This window comes from Dasypus novemcinctus, chromosome 12 (genome assembly GCF_030445035.2).
Source record: "Dasypus novemcinctus isolate mDasNov1 chromosome 12, mDasNov1.1.hap2, whole genome shotgun sequence".
Lineage (NCBI taxonomy): Eukaryota > Metazoa > Chordata > Mammalia > Cingulata > Dasypodidae > Dasypus > Dasypus novemcinctus.
In genome coordinates this window covers 13,807,308-13,825,024 of record NC_080684.1, presented here as the reverse complement: position 1 = coordinate 13,825,024, position 17,717 = coordinate 13,807,308, and the positions used below count along the sequence as shown (strand labels likewise).

General features: G+C 42.8%; 1 protein-coding gene across 2 annotated transcripts in view; it reads right to left on the bottom strand.

Moving 5' to 3' along the window:
* ANO6 (anoctamin 6) overlaps positions 1-17,717 on the bottom strand; it is a 239,406-nt gene that overhangs the window by 29,755 nt on the left and 191,934 nt on the right. For both annotated transcript variants that reach the window (XM_004447893.3, XM_071218788.1), the window contains exons 11-15: positions 15,692-15,834; positions 12,250-12,327; positions 2,028-2,253; positions 886-1,055; positions 589-686 (exon numbers count right to left, since the gene is read on the bottom strand). In XM_004447893.3, coding sequence (XP_004447950.1) covers positions 589-686; positions 886-1,055; positions 2,028-2,253; positions 12,250-12,327; positions 15,692-15,834 — 715 coding nt within the window. The remainder of the gene's footprint in view (positions 1-588; positions 687-885; positions 1,056-2,027; positions 2,254-12,249; positions 12,328-15,691; positions 15,835-17,717) is intronic.

The window sequence follows — 17,717 nt, the reverse complement described above, 5'->3', positions numbered from 1 at the left end:
AAAGGGGGGGAGGATGGAGGAAGGTAGGTTTATGGTGAATACATTTTATCAGGTTTCTTTTAAAATACTTAAAATGCACACAAACAGCTGCCGAGTTATAAGGCTCTCACACGGTACCTGGCACTCAACAAATGACTATTCGTCTTTTTTTTTTTTTTTTAAGGAGGTATGGGGGATTGAACCCAGGACCTTGTACTTGGGAAGCAGGCACTCCACCACTGAGCTACACCTGCTCCCCTATTAGTGGTTTTTAAATGCTTAGTATAACGGGAGGAAGCAGCTGTGAAGCTGTGAGACTAGCTGGTCACAGCTCTAGCTTGGGTCATCTCTCAATGTGCAGTGATCAGCCACCAAAGACAAGCTAAGAGTTATAAGCTAAAGGAGGTAGGGATTTAAGCAAAATATAAAGGTTTTTTTTTTTTTAAACGCTGGATATGTCGACATTGTTGCCTGGATGAGCTTCTCCGGGGACTTTTATTAACTGTAGATTTTAATATATCCATGCAGCCACATAGGTAAATGACTCGGATGGGCCGGATGATCCATCTCCAACCCCAGTCCTCCAAGATTACAGAATTTAACACTCACGGAAGCAACACTTCTTGTATATTATTCCAGATTGCTTTTCCTCCCATGATTATTATCAGCTGAGTTGTCAGTTCCAGGAGACAGCCACCTGGATCACACTGGAATTGTAAAAAGAAAATCCCATTTAAATTTTAGATGGGTCTAATTTGAAATAGGTTCATTAATTTTATTTTTCTGATATCTGTTTAGGCTTTAAAAAACCTGGGGAATATACAACAAAGGAACTATTCCTCAGGCAACTGAGAAAAAATATGAAGGAGCTTAAATTATCGAGAGAATGTAATTCTACATCCATACCTCTTCATTTCTGTATTTTCCCAGCCAATAAACTGGATCTCCTGGATAACCTACAAATTTGCCCTTAAAGAACGCTATGTAGAAACATGAAGAGTAGTAGTTGACAAATTGGAATAAGAACATCTTCATGGTGAGGCTGTTCTCATAATCAGTCTGGGTCCTTGGGAGTTCTGCAGTTAAAACCAAGAAAAGTAAGATTTTAAAATGGTGGGCAGCTTTGAGATCCTAATCAAAGACACTGATACCTGAGTTAGCACAGTTTTCATTTAGGTTGAGTTTTCATTTAGGTTGAGTTCTTTAACAGAGTCACTGCATTCGTTCTAAGCTTACACATTGTTATAAGAGTATTTCCCTGCCATGAACAATTCACCAGGTGGCAAAAATAGTCAGCTGTTCCTTAACATTTATAATTACAACGTTATCACTTGGATAAGAACCATCCTCTCTCAGGTCCAAGCTGATAGAAAATTATTTTCGACTAGCTTGCTAAATGATATTCTCTTGCCTTTCTGAATTATCATAAGATAGGTTTGCTGGAGAAAACAAACAAAATGAAGGGTGACTTGCTAAAGGCATTTGGGGAAGACAAGACAGGTTACTCTCCCAGTTTGGAATTTAAATTGGTCTGACCATTTTTAGAAGCTGACCACTGAGCAGACAAGCAGGGAATGACCCAGGCACATGCCAAGTGTGGGAAGTGCTTAGCTTGGCCACGACATAGCTGCCGGGGATAAAAGCCAGGCCTGGTGGGAACGGGGCTACATTAATACACACAGCATGGGGTTGCTTGTCCTCTCAGCAACGGACAGGCATATCTGCCACGGGAGCCGTGACCCTGTTCCACTTATTTGCAATAAAGAGACATTTACTTTTAACAGTAGGGCAACATGATCTAAGGTAATTGAGAATATTAATAGGCACTGATCTGTTGACACAGAGCTTGGGACATCATAAGGATCGTCTGCTTTGTTCCTTTGACCAGGGCAAAGCTGTAGATAATTCATTTCCCATAGTCTAGAGAAAATATGTTTTCACTTGAAAAGGTCTAAAAATTGTAACATACTGGAATACCTAAAAGATACAGTCTCTGTTTTCACTAGGTCCTAAAATGCATCGGAAATTAGCACCTGTTCAGACCTTACCGAAGTTAGTAATCATGATCGCCACTCTCTCATAAATGGTGTTCAGAATCATGATGATGACGAAGCTGATGATGGAGGCGGTAATGGACGTGGCCGTCTGTGGGGTGATGTACTTCTGGATCGTGTCTGTCGCATTAAAGTGCCTGGGAAGTTGGGTAGAGAACACGATGAACACGGAGAGCCTGTAAACAATGATTCCGATGACCGAGGCGATGATCAACAGGATCTGAAAGCACAACACACAGCGGCATGAGACGCACTAACGGCTACATTTTTTTCCTGTTAAAAATTGGCCCTGTGCTGGAATTGACAAGGTGCATGTGGGAAGTGAGATGAATCTCACATCCCTGCCACCGGAGAGGGGGAAAATCAAGCATATCAAATTTCAAAGACAGGAAAAGGAATGGTGGAAATCAAGAGTATTTTCAGACGAGGTAAAAATGGGGTACCTGATAGACACTTTTCCTTCTTCCAGAACAGTCTGTGATAGCAGCACCAGTGAAAACATCCCTTCTACAACTACAAATTATTTAGGTTATGAATTAGTGGGGATTTTTTTTTTTTGCTCAGTTATCATCTATTAAAGGAATATGTTTCCTTCCAATGAAGACCATACTCATTTGGAGGTACTAGCTCCACTAGTACTAGTACAGCAGGTACTAGCTTCTGCCTTAATCCCTGAGGCAGGTGAGATTCTGAACAGGTGCAGTGAAGCTGTGGCAGGGAGGGGCCCTGAGTTAACCGATGGTACCAGCTGCGTGTTTACACTAAAAGCTCACACACTTTTCACACTCAGACCTTCACCTGGGAGCCATCCACCCTCTGCATTTGCACAAGATTCATTTCACTAATGTGTTTGGGAGTATCTGAAGCACAGCCTGTATGCAGGAGAAATTCACTTCCCCATGGGCAGGTTTTCTCTGGCCACTGGACAACGCACATTAAAGGTCCCGTTCATTTCTTACTCGATACACGGGGATGGCTGTTAGACCTTGCAGGAGAGGCATATTTAAGTTGTGTGCCCCCAGCAGCATGCCCTGCACCTACTTTTGGGGCATATCCAGAACCACGTAGTCATGGATCTGACGCGTGGGCACACTGCGCTGAGAGAGAAAAGCTAAAGAGAATTTCAGGATCAAGCAAACCACAGCCTGTCCTGCACAGCAGGGGGGCACTGTTCACCTGGGCGATTAAAAGCTTGGACTCCCGAGCCAGAGGTTGGCATCTGAAGCCCAGTTCAGCCACTAGCTGCGGGACCTCAGCCAAATTCCATAACCTTCTGGGCTCCCATTTCTTCACCTGCACAATGGGGATAATACTAGCACCTAGCTTGTAGGACTGTTGCGAGGATTTAATGAGTCAGTGTAGGGAAAACACTTAAAATATTAAGCCCGGACACATGAAAAGCACTACGTAAATATTTGCTATGATTAGGGGGACCAAAAAAGATTTTTTCTTATTTTGAACCTATCAGTTTGTAGACAAGGCATTTTCCCCTGTAATCTTTCACAGGTTTCCTTTCCCTCACGGTTAGGGCTTAATACTTTTGAAATAAGTAACGTTTTGTGTTTGTGTATGTGTATGCATGAAAATTAGCTAAGGCTGGGAAAAATCTATCAGAGGAGATACAGTGAGTCTTCCTCTCTCACCACAACCCACGGAGGCCTTTTAAATCGTTTTAGTAATCTACACAAATATTTTAATAACTATTAAAGTCATCATGAGAGTTCACATGCTTTAACTGCTTCCTCGTCACCTGGGTCTGGCTCAGCCCTTTACCTGTATTTTTTTAGTCCTCACAACAACCTTGAGAGACAGGTAATATGACATCTCTTTTTACGGATAAAGAAATAGAGGCGCAATGAGATTAAGCAACTTAACCTAAGATTAAGCAACTATTAAGTAAAAAAAACTGGGACACCCAAGTGTATCAGACTCTAAAAGGCGAACCACCCACTTTGTGGCACTGCCTCCCACGTGGCTTAGCCTAAATACTAAGTCATATCAGAGTGCTTATAAATGGCCTCTTTCAGAGTGCTTGATGTGTACAATACTTCTTCATAGGAAGCAGGGACCTTTTGAGTCTCCTTTCCCCAGGTTGCAAAATTTCCTTTCTAATTACAGCTGTAATCCCTATAACACATGGTCACTACAGAACATCTGAAAGCACCCTCTAACGGACATGGGTCAGCTTTGCTGCCATGGTTGTGATTCCCCATCCTAGAGATGAAATCAGCTTTGGGGGAAGAACCACTTCTCTCTTTTTAGCCCTCTAGTCTGGGTGGGATTACCCACCTCACCCCCTGCCCGCTGTGCTCCTGATGTAGATGCAGATTGTTTTAGGCCAATGGTATATCTTATTCCACGGGCCTCAGCAACTAGTTCAGGGATTGACTCAAGAGCCACTGAGATGTGAGGAGACATGTGCTAGTGTCTACAGGAAAGAGCAGCTCTTCTCTATCAAGAAAGGGCCTCTCTCTGCTTGGATGGGATGTGAGGGCTGGAATGTGGCAGCCTTTGTCCCACCATGAGGGGAGTGCCTGGAACCAGGACTGGAAGCCACTTGGGGGCAGAATTAAGACTTGATGTCATTTGGGCTGTCGTAGCTAGCCTTAACCAAAACCACGTCAGTCTGGAATTTTCAGTTACAGAATCTATCTATTCCTTAAAAAAAGAAAAAAAAGAAAAACCACAACTGGAGATGGATCATCTGCCATCCACAACTGAAAGACTCCAATTTATAAAAATAAAACTCACAACCTTCCCCCTGACATGGGGCATGACTCCCGGGGATGAGTCACCCTGGAACTGAGGGATATTACCAAGTGCCAACCAGCGATGCATGTGGAAACAGACCTTGACCAAAAGGGGGAAGCATTAAATAAAAAAGAGTTTTTAATGGCTAAGAGATTTCAAAAAAGTGAGTTGTGAGGTCATTTTGGGGTTTATGCTTACGCAGGTCTCAGGCAGATTTCACTAAATGCCACAATAAAACCTCACACAAAAGTGCTCCCGAGGGCTCTGGGGACGTCTGAACACTACAGGCAAGGCACACAGCCACAAGAAACCAACACTCCTTCGGTGGCCCTGTTTGGGAATATATGATAATCTACTTCCCAACAGAGATAGACTCATTTATAAATTCCCTCCTCATGATTCTCCTACCCCTTTTATTTGAACCTATAATTAGCACTATACCTGTTAAATATATGTCTCAGAGATAAATCTTTGGTCTGCTCATATGCTGGTAGAGCCCTGAATCCCAGCAGAGTTGAATCCCAGCAGAGTTCTTCAGATTCACCCAGGACAACTGACTGACTGGTGATGATGGACAAGACCCACTCCCCCAAAACAGGGAGTATTTACAACTGCAAGTAAAACAGTTCCTTTCATCTGCCCCATAGTATCTAAGGCCCCTCTCAATCCAAAGCAGTCAGAGAGAACATCATCCCAAGTTCCTCAAGATTGAGAAATGAACAAATGTAAGAGGGGAGGGAACCATGGACCAATTTAGATTTAGTGTTATTGTAGGTATTATCATGTGGTAATGGAAGAACTTGTAACACTGACATAAAGGCAGTGGTTATCCGAGGCTCGCGGCAGGAGGGAGGGCAGGATGCAGAGGTGGAACACAGGGCAATCTCAGGGCACTGGAACTGTTCTGTATGATGCGGCAGTGACAGATATATGTCCTTATACGTTTGTCAAAGCCTATAAAGCTGTACAGCACAAAGTGTAAACCATAAACTACAGTCCTTGAGTAGTAGCAATGCTTCAATTTGGTTCATCAATTGTCATAAATGTACCTTATTAATGTGAGATGTGAATAATAGGAGAAAACGTATATGTGGGTGAGTGGGGGTCATATGGGACTCCACTATTCTTTTTTATTTTTTACCCCCACCCCCACCCTTGTGGCTTTTTGCCGTGCTGTGTACTCTCTGTGTCCATTCACTGTGCGTTCATTTTGTGTCTGTATTTATTTATTATTTCCCCTCCCCACCTTGCGGCTTGCTTGCTGTCTGCTCTCTCTGTCCATTCATTGCATGCTCTTCTATGTTTTTGCTTGTCTCTCTTTTTTGTTGCACCACCTTGCTGAGTCAGCAACCCACAGCGTCTGCAGGCCAGGAGCGCCCCACAGTATGAGGGCAAGCCTGCACTCACAAGGAAGCCCCGGGACGCGAACCCAGGACCTCCCACAATGGTAGACGGGAGCCCAGCTGATTGAGCCACAGCCACTTCCCTACCCTAGTCTTTTTTTTTTTTTTAATTTATTGAAGTATATCACCCATATGTAAACATACATAAACAATAAGTGTATAATAATAGTTGTGAACCTACAAAACAAACATACATAACATCATACAGGACTCTCATAACTCACCCTACCACCAATAACTTGCATTGCTGTTAAAACTTTTTAACTAATGATTAAAGAGCATTGTCAAAATATTACTACTAAAGTATTTTTCCCCCAACCAATCCTATTATTATTACCTTTATATCATTTATATATGAACATACATAAACAATTGTGTATAGTAAAAGTCGTGAACTTACAAAGCAAACATGCATAACATCATACACGGGTCCCATACATCAACCCTTCACCAACACCTTGCATTGTCATGAGACGTTCGTTACAAATTATGAAAGAATATTGTCAAAATCTTACTACTAATTATAGTCCTTATCTTACATTTGGTGTATTTTCCCCCCAACCCACCCTATTATTATTTTTTAAATCTATCTTTTTATGACAGAAGTTGTAAACTTATAAAACAATCATGCACATGTGCAGAATTCCCAAACAACACCCCTCCATCAACACATCAATAAGTGGTATGTCATTTGCTACAGATAAAATAATATCATGTCCATAGTGTACATTTGGCTCACATTTTCCATGCTGCCTCAGTATCAACAAAGTACATCTTTCGCATAGATGCAAGAATATTATTACTACTAACCACACTCCATAAGTCACTCCAGCTGTATTTTTCCCATGCTTCTCCACATTCCCAATGTAGTGATATACATTTGCTCTAGCTAACAAAGGACACTCTTGCATCTGTACCATCAACCACAATTCTCATCCACTTCTTGGTTTACTGTGCTATTCAGTTTCTAGATTATTCTCTAGTATTCCATCAATTGGCATTTACATAACTAGACTAACATTTTCAGTCATATCCCCATTTATAAACTAGCTGTTACTCATTGTGTGTTACCATCCACTCTACACATTTCCACACTTTTACAGTAAAGTTAATTAAAACTTCTACATACATTAAGCATCAGTAGTCCACTCAGTCCTCCTCTTATCTCCTGTAAGAATCCACCACCTACCATCAGGTCTTGAAGATATTTTCCAATAATTTCTCCTAGAAGTTTTATGTTTCTTTTATTTTTAGTTTATTTTTTATCCATTTTGAGTTAATTTTTGGATGAGGTGTGAGATAGGGGTCCTCTTTCCTTCTTTCAGCTATGGATATCCAATTCTTTCAGCACCATTTGTTGAATGGATTGTTCTGCCTGAGCTGTGTGAGTTTGACAGGCTAGTCAAAAATCACTTGACCATACCTGTGAGGGTCTGTTTCTGAACCATAAATTTGGTTCTATTGGTTTATTGTGTTTGTCTGTAAGCGGTTTTTACCACTATAGGTAAGGTAGGTACTATGATTTAAAGTCTGGAGCTGAGGATTCACTTTTCCTTTTTATGATGTTCCTGGCTATTCAGGACTCCTTACCCTTCCAAATAACTTTAATGATTGTCTTTTCAATTTTTTCTTTAATGCTGGTAGGATTTTTATCAAGATTGCATTAAATCAAATTGCAAATATCAATTTGAGTAGAATTGACTTCTTAATAATATTGAGTCTTCCAATCCATGAGCATGGAATGTTCTTCAAGTTATTTAGGGCTTTTTTGATTTCTTTTAACATTGAGTTGCAGTTTTCTGAGTACAAGTTCTTTACATCATTGGTTAAGTTTATTCCTGACTATTTGAGTTTTATCTGTCATATTTTATTTTCACCACTCTTTTGACACTTTCAGTTACTTTTATTGATATATTCTTCATTTCTAGACTCTCTTCCAGGCCCCTCTCTCCTGTCTTTTCTTGACAGGCTCTAGCACACCCTTTAGTATTTCCTGAAAACCTGGTCTCTTGCTTAGAAATTCTCTCAGTTTCTGTTTATCTGTGAATATTCTAATTTCATCCTCAATTTTGAAAGACAGTCTTGTTGGATATAAGATTCTTGGCTGGACGTTTTTCTCTTATAGTATCTTATATATATCACACCATATTTTCTTGCCTTCATGGTTTTTTGTGAGAAATCAGCACTTAATCTTATTGGATATCCCTTATATGTTATGCATTGCTTTTCTTTTGCTGCTCTCAGAATTCTCTCTTTGTCTTTGGCCTTTGACATTCCGATGAATATGTGTCTTGGAGTTGGTCTATTTGGATTTTTTCGGATGGGAGTACATTGTGCTTCTTGGATAGGGATATTTATGTCCTTCAATAGGTTTGGGAAATTTTCTACCATTATTTCTTCAAATATTCCTTCTGCCCCTTTTCCCTTCTCTTCTCTTTCTGGGACAACCATGACACGTTTGTTTGCACACCTTTTGCTGTCATTTAGTTCCCTGAGACCTTGTTCAATTTTTTCCATTCTTTTCTTCATCTGTTTTTTTGTATGTTCACTTTCAGAGGCCATTTCTTCAAGCTCACCAATCGTTTCTTCTGCATCCTCAAATCTGTTATTATATGATTCCAATGTTTTTTAAATTTCATTTATTGCAACTTTCATTCCCATAAGATCTGCTATTTTCTATGTATGCTTTCAATTCCTTTGTGCTCACCCAGTGTCTTCTTTTTTTTTTTTTTTATTCAACCCCACCGCCCCCGCCCCCCACTCCCCCCACAGCAACACTCTCTCCCATCATCATGCCAGTGTCTTCTTAATATCCTTAATCTCCTTAGCCATCTCATTGAATTTATTAAGGAGATTTGTTTGAACATCTATGATTAGTGGTCTCAACTCCTTTATGTCATTGGGAGGCTTATCCTGTTCTTTTAACAGGGCCATAGCTTCCTGTGTCTTGATGTGGATTGTAATTTTTGTTGGTGTCTTGGCATCTGGCTTATTAGAGTATTTATTCTGGGTGCAGTTTTTCTCTTTAGTTTAGGGCTTCCTATCGTTTCTCCCTTGCTGGTTATGCAGTAGGAGCTAAGCATGTAGTCGGTGCTGTAAGCTGTGGAGGCTCAAGTTGCCCTCATTGCACGAGGGACCAATGAAGCGTCTTCCAACTTTCTCCTTTGCCAGGGGTAGGGACAGAGTCACAGCTGTGTGGAATAATCCATGTGCAGGCCTAGACTATAGTTGCCCAGAGAGACTGATGAAGCTTCACATCCCTTTCTCCCCTGCCTGGGGTGGGGATGGAGCTGCAGGTGTGGGCAGAAATCTATGCAGTGTGGGTCAAAGATGACTGCAGTTGCCCTGGTAGACTTATGATTTTCAGTCTATGTTAGCCAAAGTTACCTGCAGTTACCTGTATAGGCTGGTGCAGGGCTCCTCAGGCTCCTCTCCACCAGAGGTGGGGCTGAAGCCTAGGCAGGCTGCAGGCTGATCTGCATGAAAGAAACTGGTTCCTGCCAACACTGAGAGTTTCAGTCAGCCTGGCTTCCCCTTAGGCTGGGGTGGAGTCAGAATGGTGGCTTCTGGCCTCTTTCTGACTTGGGCTGGTTCACATCCCCGTTCCCAGGGTTAGCTCTTAGCCAGCCAAGTCTACCAATCAGTAGCTGAAATCGGCACCCAACTGTCTCTTCCTCCCGTTTCTGGGAAATGGAGCTTCCAATTCCAGCCACAGAGCAGCTCCTGGGGAGGCTCGTGCCACCAGAGTAGGACAATCACCAGCCTCCGCTGCTTGGCCAGTAATTTCCCGGAGAGGCTGGCGTGGGTTCCCCCAGCTTCCTCCCTGCTGGAGGTGGCACTGGGGCCTAGGCTAGAGCTGCAATCTGACCTGGATGGAAAGAAGCCGGTCCCCACCAGCCCTGGGATCCTCAGACGCCCCGCTTCCCTTCATGCCAGGCGTGGAGTTAAGATGGTGGCTCCTGGCCTCTTTCTGACTTGGACAGTCTCATACTTTTAGCTGTTCTCAGGATTATACTGTAGCCCACTGAATTTCCTCATCAATAGCTGAAGTTGGTGCCCAAATGTCTCTTTCTCACACTTTTTTGGTAGGTGGAACTTTAAATTCCAGGTGTGGAATAGCTCCTGAGGCGGCTTGTGCCTCCAGTGGAGGATGGGCACTGGCCTCCGGGGCGTGGAGCCTCTACTTGTGAGTCTTCTCTGCAGATGGGCATCTCCTCCTTCCACTCCTTCAAGGATGTTGCAGGATGCTCTTCTGGCCTCCTGGAACCCCCAAACAGGTGCTTCAGCAGCTCCAGAGAGCTCTGGGTGTTTGCTAACTGCCCTGTAGCAGGAGCTGACCCTAGGAGCTCCTTACTCCACCATCATCTTGCTGGTTCTCCCTCCCCTATTCTTTTGCTGTAACTTTTCTGTAATCTAAAACTTCTTTAAAAACCAAGTTTATAATGAAGTGAAAGAAAGAAAAAGAAAAACAAGAACTGCCTACTGTCTACATATAGGCACAATTCCTTTAGAACAATGCATTATTTACATATTTAAAATCATTTTACATATTAATTTATCCTTTTTTTTACTTAGCATAAATCATAAGCATTTATACCCCACAAACCACTTTTCATGAACCTACTCTCTCGTGGGTATCAACATATCACTGAATGGAAGTGTATGGAAATAGGCTATTTATTTACATTATTTATATAATAAATAATGTGATAAATACGTCTGTAAATAAATCTTTCCTCACCATTTTTAAATATTTTCTGAAGATTTCTAAAAGTCAAATTAGTGGATTCATGCATATGAGTATTTTTAAGACTTTTTTTTAAAAGATTTATTTTTTATTTCTCTCTCTTTAAGACTCTTGATACTTGTTGCCAAACCTCTCTCTAGGAAGATTGTACCAGTACAAAATTCCAGTAGCCTGGCATGAAAATAGCTGATCACTGCACTTTACCCTCACATGCTGAGTCAGATCACTTAAAAATGGTTGCTAATTTGAGGTGAAAAATGGTATCTTGTTTTAATATGCCATGACTTAGTGATTTCTGAGACCTGACATTTTCTTGATGCTTACTGGCCATTGCACTTTTTCCTTTGTGAGTGTCTATTCATGTTATCTTTCTCTTCAGCTACTGAGATCTTTGGTGTCATCTTGGAAGTGATTTGGACTCTCTATTTTAAAGGTATTAGCCCTTTGTCCTATACGCTAAATATTTTCTCTGGTGTTTTGCTTAAACTTAGGAACTCCTGAATTATGGAAGTCTTTAGATATTTTCCTTTGAAACTTATTCCATTGTTATTAAGTTTAGAATGTTTTTCTACATTTAGAGATAATACATTTATCATTACTTTTTTCTAGTTTTTATGGTTTTATTTATGTAGTGTTTTAAACTCCCCAGTGCCCCAACTGGCTAACAATTGTTCCATTACCATTTATAGAATCATCTTTACTTATCTCGCTGATTTAGTGTACCTGCTTTTTCTCGTAGGATAAATTATCACTGATATCAGGGCCAATTTCTGGGCTTCATCTCCTGTCGTTTAATCTAGTAGACTGTTCTTGAGCCAATACAACTTCACTAAGTTATCATCTTATTGATATGATTTTATTAATAACAAACCCCATATTCATTTGGTAATATCTGATATTTTAGAAATATCCTCTTCTCATCTTATATCATTCAAGACTATTTTTACATCTTTCTTTAATTTTGAAGTTTTTGTTAATAGTTTCTACATCTTTTTGTTAAGGCAATCCCTAGACATTTTGGTTGTTGCTGTTGGGAAAGTGTAGAATGTTTAACGGCTTCCATTTGTTCTCTTCACCAGAAGCTGGAAAATCATGAGCCACTGAGACTATGAAAACATGAAGTAAAATAAACTAGAAAAACTACTGTGAACAGATAAAGAACCCAGAATACTTTGAAACTTCAGGAGTTGCTCTTAAGTGGTGGCTCAGTAGTTCTCTAAAACTAACTCTCTCTATGAGACTGTAGTTTCCAGGCTCACCTTCTAGTTTCCCTGACATATAAAACTAGGTATTTTTTAAAAATTGACACTCTTACCCAGAATAAGACAGCACTTGTACAAAGGGCTGCACGTATACATTTTCCCCAAACAGTAAATGGAACACGTTCTTCTTCCTAAAAAAAAAAATTAGGCAAACAAGGGATTACTCCAATGAAATTCTATTTCCTGATTTGTCAATAAATCTTAGACTTCATTTAATTTTTTAAATATTAGTTTTTAAACATAGTCTTCTTATTTGTAATTATTAAAAATTATTATTTATAATTAAAATTCTTATTTGTAATAAAAAATTAAAAAAATAATTTCAAGTACACACACCTAACGTGCAATATTAATTTTTAAGTTTCTTGAAAATGCAAGCACAAATAAACCATTTGATCTGCCATGACCTGAGCTCAGGATTCTGGGTGTCTGACAATGCCAAGCTATAAAGCTGCAGTCTTGATCTTTTCTGAGGTTTTAGAAGTTATTGCAAGGATAGAGTGATCAGGCAGGACAAAAAGTTTCACAGATGTCTTCAACTATTAGTTATCCCCTCTTCCTTTCTTGATTAAGTTTTATACATTAATTTTGCATACCTTCAAATTTTTGCCATTTCCATCACTGTTATAAAAGAGTATTCTTAAATACTTAAGAGAAGAAATCATAAATTCTCATGATTTACCTGGATTTTTAAGCAGCTATTGTTATCTGCTTTGGCAGATATTATATTTGGCATTTACTTTGTATCAGGTACTATTTTTTAAAGATTTATTTTATTTATTTCTCCACACCCTGTCGTTGTTTGCACTTACTGTATCTGTTTGTCTTCTTTGTTTCTTTAGGAGGCACTGGGAAGTGAACCCAGGACCGCTGATGGGAGGGAGGCACCTAATCACTTAAGTCACTTCCATTCCCCATTGTGTGTGTCCCTTATTGTGTTCTTCCTATTGTGTCTCTTGTTGTGTCATCTTCTTGCGTCAGTTTGCCATGCCTGCCCCTCGTGTCAGCTTGCTGTCTTCTTTAGGAGGCACCGGGAACCTATGCTCCCTGCTTTATTGTGTCTCTCATCAGGCTTTTTCTTTCGTAATTCTCTTCTTGCGTCATCTTTTTATGTCAGCTTGCCACACCTGCCAGTTGCGCCAGCTTGCTGTCTTCTTTAGGAGGCACAGGGAACTGAGCCCACGACCTCCCATATAGTAGGCAGGAGCTCAATTGCTTGAGCCACATCTGCTTCCCAGGTACTATTCTTTTTTATTTTTTTTAAAGATTTATTTATTTATTTAATTCCCCCCCTCCCCTGGTTGTCTATTCTCTGTGTCTATTTGCTGCGTCTTGTTTCTCTGTCCGCTTCTGTTGTCGTCAGCGGCACAGGAAGCGTGTGCGGTGCCATTCCTGGGCAGGCTGCACTTTCTTTCGCGCTGGGTGGCTCTCCTTATGGGTGCACTCCTTGCGCGTGGGGCTCCCCTACGGAGGGACACCCCTGCGTGGCACGGCACTCCTTGCGCGCATCAGCACTGCACATGGGCCAGCTCCACACGGGTCAAGGAGGCCCAGGGTTTGAACTGCGGACCTCCCATGTGGTAGACGGATGCCCTAACCACTGGGCCAAAGTCCGCTTCCCCCAAGTACTATTCTTAATAGGTTATATATATTAACACAATCCTTATTATAATCCTATGATTATACTCTATCATTTCCATTTTACAGATGAGGAAACTAAGGTTCAGAGAATTTAAATAATTTTTCCAAAGTTACTCAGCTAGTAACTTGCAGTGCTGGGGTTTGAACCAAGACCATCTCATTCCCCAGCCTTCACCACCACACTGGAGGCTTCTCTAAAGCGATAGAGGACAAATAACACTAAAGTAAGATGAAGAATAAAGATAAACAAAAATTAACCTTCCTCTTCCATTTCCTAAAAAAGCAATGCTTCCATGGAAATTTAACTTATTTATCAGCATTTAACTCAAACCAAAGTGGTTTTCTTTGGTATTTTCCTATATTGCTGCTATTTAAAAGCTCTTTTTTTGTTTCTCTGTACTCAAATGACTTTTTGAATATCAAATGTTGTTTAAGTTTCAGCTTTCATTTGTGAATACATAATCTTCCAACACATATGCTTTGACAATGCCTTCCCTAGGAAACAGGAATTAATCACAATGGATTATTTGAAGTTTATTACATTATAAAAGACAAATGCCACCTTCTATTGATAACTGAATCTCGTTTTTTTCATTTGTAAAATGAGGAGGTTGAACTGCTCCCTCCAGCCTCCTTTTAGCTCCAACATTCTATAAACTTTGATTCAATTTATAAAATCTATAGTTGGGGACATTTTCAGACACTCTTGGTAAAAAACCATTTTCTTTCCAAGAACTTTTTGTATTCAGAAGCTAATGTCCTTATGCTGATGATTGCAAGTACAGTCAGTTTCAAATTTTCTGTGTTGATGGAAAGAAGTGGTAATGCAGAGGATTCAAAAATCATCTTTCACTGGCTTTAGAAAAGATAAATGATTTTATTTCATTTTATTTGGTACAGCAGTAGCAGTAGCAGCAGATTGCCCTTTCCAATTACATAAAATGCCTATCCCCGTGCCTAACCATAGTTGGACCTCAATAAACGTTTCCCTCTTGCTCTGTCCCTTCTCCAACTTGAGGCTAAGAGCCACATTAGTTGTGCACATCCAATCCAAAGGTGGAGCAGGACTGAGGCCCGGCACTGGATGATGGGGCAGCTAATCCAGGATGGAGAGGGGGCTGTAATAATGAAGGTGCGTGTGAAAAACTGAGACTCAATCATAAAATCCAATGTGCCTGTCTTTATACATCTATTTCATAGTCTTTGTTGTTGCTGATCTTTTAAAAATTTTTAAAAATTTCTCTCCCCTTCCCCACCCCGCCCCCAGTTGTCTGCTCTCTGTGTCCACTCACTGTGTGTTCTTCTGTGACTGCTTGTATTCTTGTCAGCAGCACCAGGAATCTGTGTTTCTTTTTGTTGCGTCATCTTGTTGTGTCATCTCTCCGTGTGTGCGGCACCGCTCCTGGACAGGCTGAACTTTCTTTCACGCTGGGCGGTTCTCCTTGCGGGGCACACTCCTTGTGCATGGGCCAGCTCCACACGGGTCAAGGAGGCCCGGGGTTTGAACCGCGGACCCCCCATGTGGTAGACGGACGCCCTAACCACTGGGCCAAGTCCGCTTCCCTGTAGTTGCTGCTTTTGTGTTTTTGCCGTTACTACGAAAAAAGGCACCACATTTGTTTCCAGGCCCGCTCCTGTCCTGAGTGGTGCTTCGCCTTGCCTGCACATCAGAATCATCATAGGAGCTTCAAAAAAAATCCATGTCCAGATCACACCCTAGACCAGAACCTAAGCGTCAGCAGAGATGGGACGCAAGCACGAGAATTTAAGTTCCCCGGGTGATGTCACTGTGCGGCCAGGTTCGAGAGCCGCCGCCCCACCCGCCTGGGCCGCACCTGCGCGCCCCCTGCTCACCTGCGTGATCTCGTTGATCACCACGTGAGTGCACCGAGCTTCGTACTCCGGGCGGGGCTGTTCTTCCTGCTGTAACTCGACAGTGTCCCACTCATACTCCAGTTCTGCCTGGCGCCGCTTCCAGAACTCCAGAAACAAGGTCACTAGACAGAGAGACAGACACAACAGCACGCTGCAGACATCAGCCCTGATTCATCCGAATTACGGGTGAGACTCATATTTAAAGGGGAGAAGAGCTGATTTAATGCTTTTTGTTGTTTGAAGAAAAAGTTGGTAAGTTACACAGCTCGTGAAGACAGACTAGAGCTTCCTGGAAAGGGCCGTTCTAGCACTTCATGGCCACCTAAATAAACCCTAAGGAAAAGCAGCTCATGGCGCACCCCCTGGCCTGCCATCCCCGTCACCTGCTCCTCTCTCCCCCATCCCCGGGGCCTGCGGGGCAGGGGAACGCTTAGGACTCCCCAAATCCCCATTTGCCAGCCCCCAAGCCAACCCAAACGGAAAGAGTAACATTCTTCCACATGGAAAACGGCTCTCTTTTTGCACTCCTGTGTGAAGGATAAATCAATTTTAGAAATCTTTATTATTTTTCAGAATTTGTTAAAGTACCAAATCAAAACAACATCAATCAAATATTAATTGAAAATGGAGTCTCGGGATAAATCCCCCCGGCCTCCTTCCGGTCAGACGAGGACCCCTTGGTGCTTCTGACACGGAGACTGGCATTACCAGAGTTCTGGCCACAAGTAATTACGGAGCGTCCACTATGTGCCGGGAATAAAGATTACAAAAGGCAAGTCCCTGCCTCCAAGGGGCTCCTGGGGGCATGGCCATGACCTGACAATGACGGTGCACTAATTTACAGGTGCTCTGGGCGCACTAGGCAGGAAGCTTGAACAGGGATGGCTTGGGGAAGGTTGTCCCAGAGGAGGGGGCCCTGGGGTGAGTGGAGCTGGCAGGGGAAGGTGTGGGAGGGGAGGGAGCTGTGCAAGCAAGGACAAGCAGACCAGAGAGAGCCAGGTGCTTTCCAAGAGCAGCCTGGTAAGGGGTGTGCAGTGTGAAGGGGAGGGCGGGGTAGCCCTCCAGGGGCTCTGCGCGGCTGGTAAGTCACCTAGACCTAAAGGCAACGAGACCACGCCATGTCGGGCAATGAGTTCTACAGTACGCCGCAGCAAGGGTGTTGAGAAAGATTTCCCTGCCTGGGTAGGGAAAGAGTCTTAGTGGAGCGAGACTAGAGGCGAGGAGCCCACTAGGCAGGTAAACGCCCGAGGCCTGCCGGGGCAGGGAGGGAGGGAGGAGTGGCCCAGTGAGGGCTGCTTAGCAGGCGTGCTGCACAGGGCGGGGGAGGTCAGTTTCTGCCTTGGGCGCTATCCTGCATCCTAGGGGCAGTGCTTGACATAGAAGATGCAGCAGGAGGGAGAAGACAAGCTGCTCAGGTATGGTCAGGTACCTGAGGGCCAGTCCAGGAGAGATCCCAGGAGGCAGGTAGAAGCCTAGAGCTCGGGAAAATGATCTGGACTCAGCTGGACTTTCCACTGGTGTAAGTGGTAACGGGAGCCATGAGGGGTGAGACTGCTGAGAGGTAGGGAGGTGGCTGCACAGGAGAAGCACCTGGGGAGATTTTTGTAAAAACTGGCATTAAAAAAATACTGGGGGTAGCGGCTGTGGCTCAACTGATAGAGCGTCCGCCTACCATATGGAAGGTCCAGGGTTCGATGGCCAGGGCCCCCTGAGGTGAGCTGGCCCACGAGCAGTGCTGCTGTGCACACAAGGAGTGCCGTGCCGTGCAGGTGTGTCCCCCGCGTGGGGGTACCCCATGTGCAAGGCATGCAGCCCACAAGAAGAGCCACCGCGTGTGAAAAAAGCACAGTCCTCCCACGAGTGGCACTGAACACGTGGAGAGCTGATGCAGCAAGACAATGCAACAAAAAAGTGATAGTTTCCCAGTGTCACATGACAAGAATGCAAACAGACACAGAAGAACACAGCAAATGGACACAGACAGCAGAAGGGGGGTGGGGTGGGG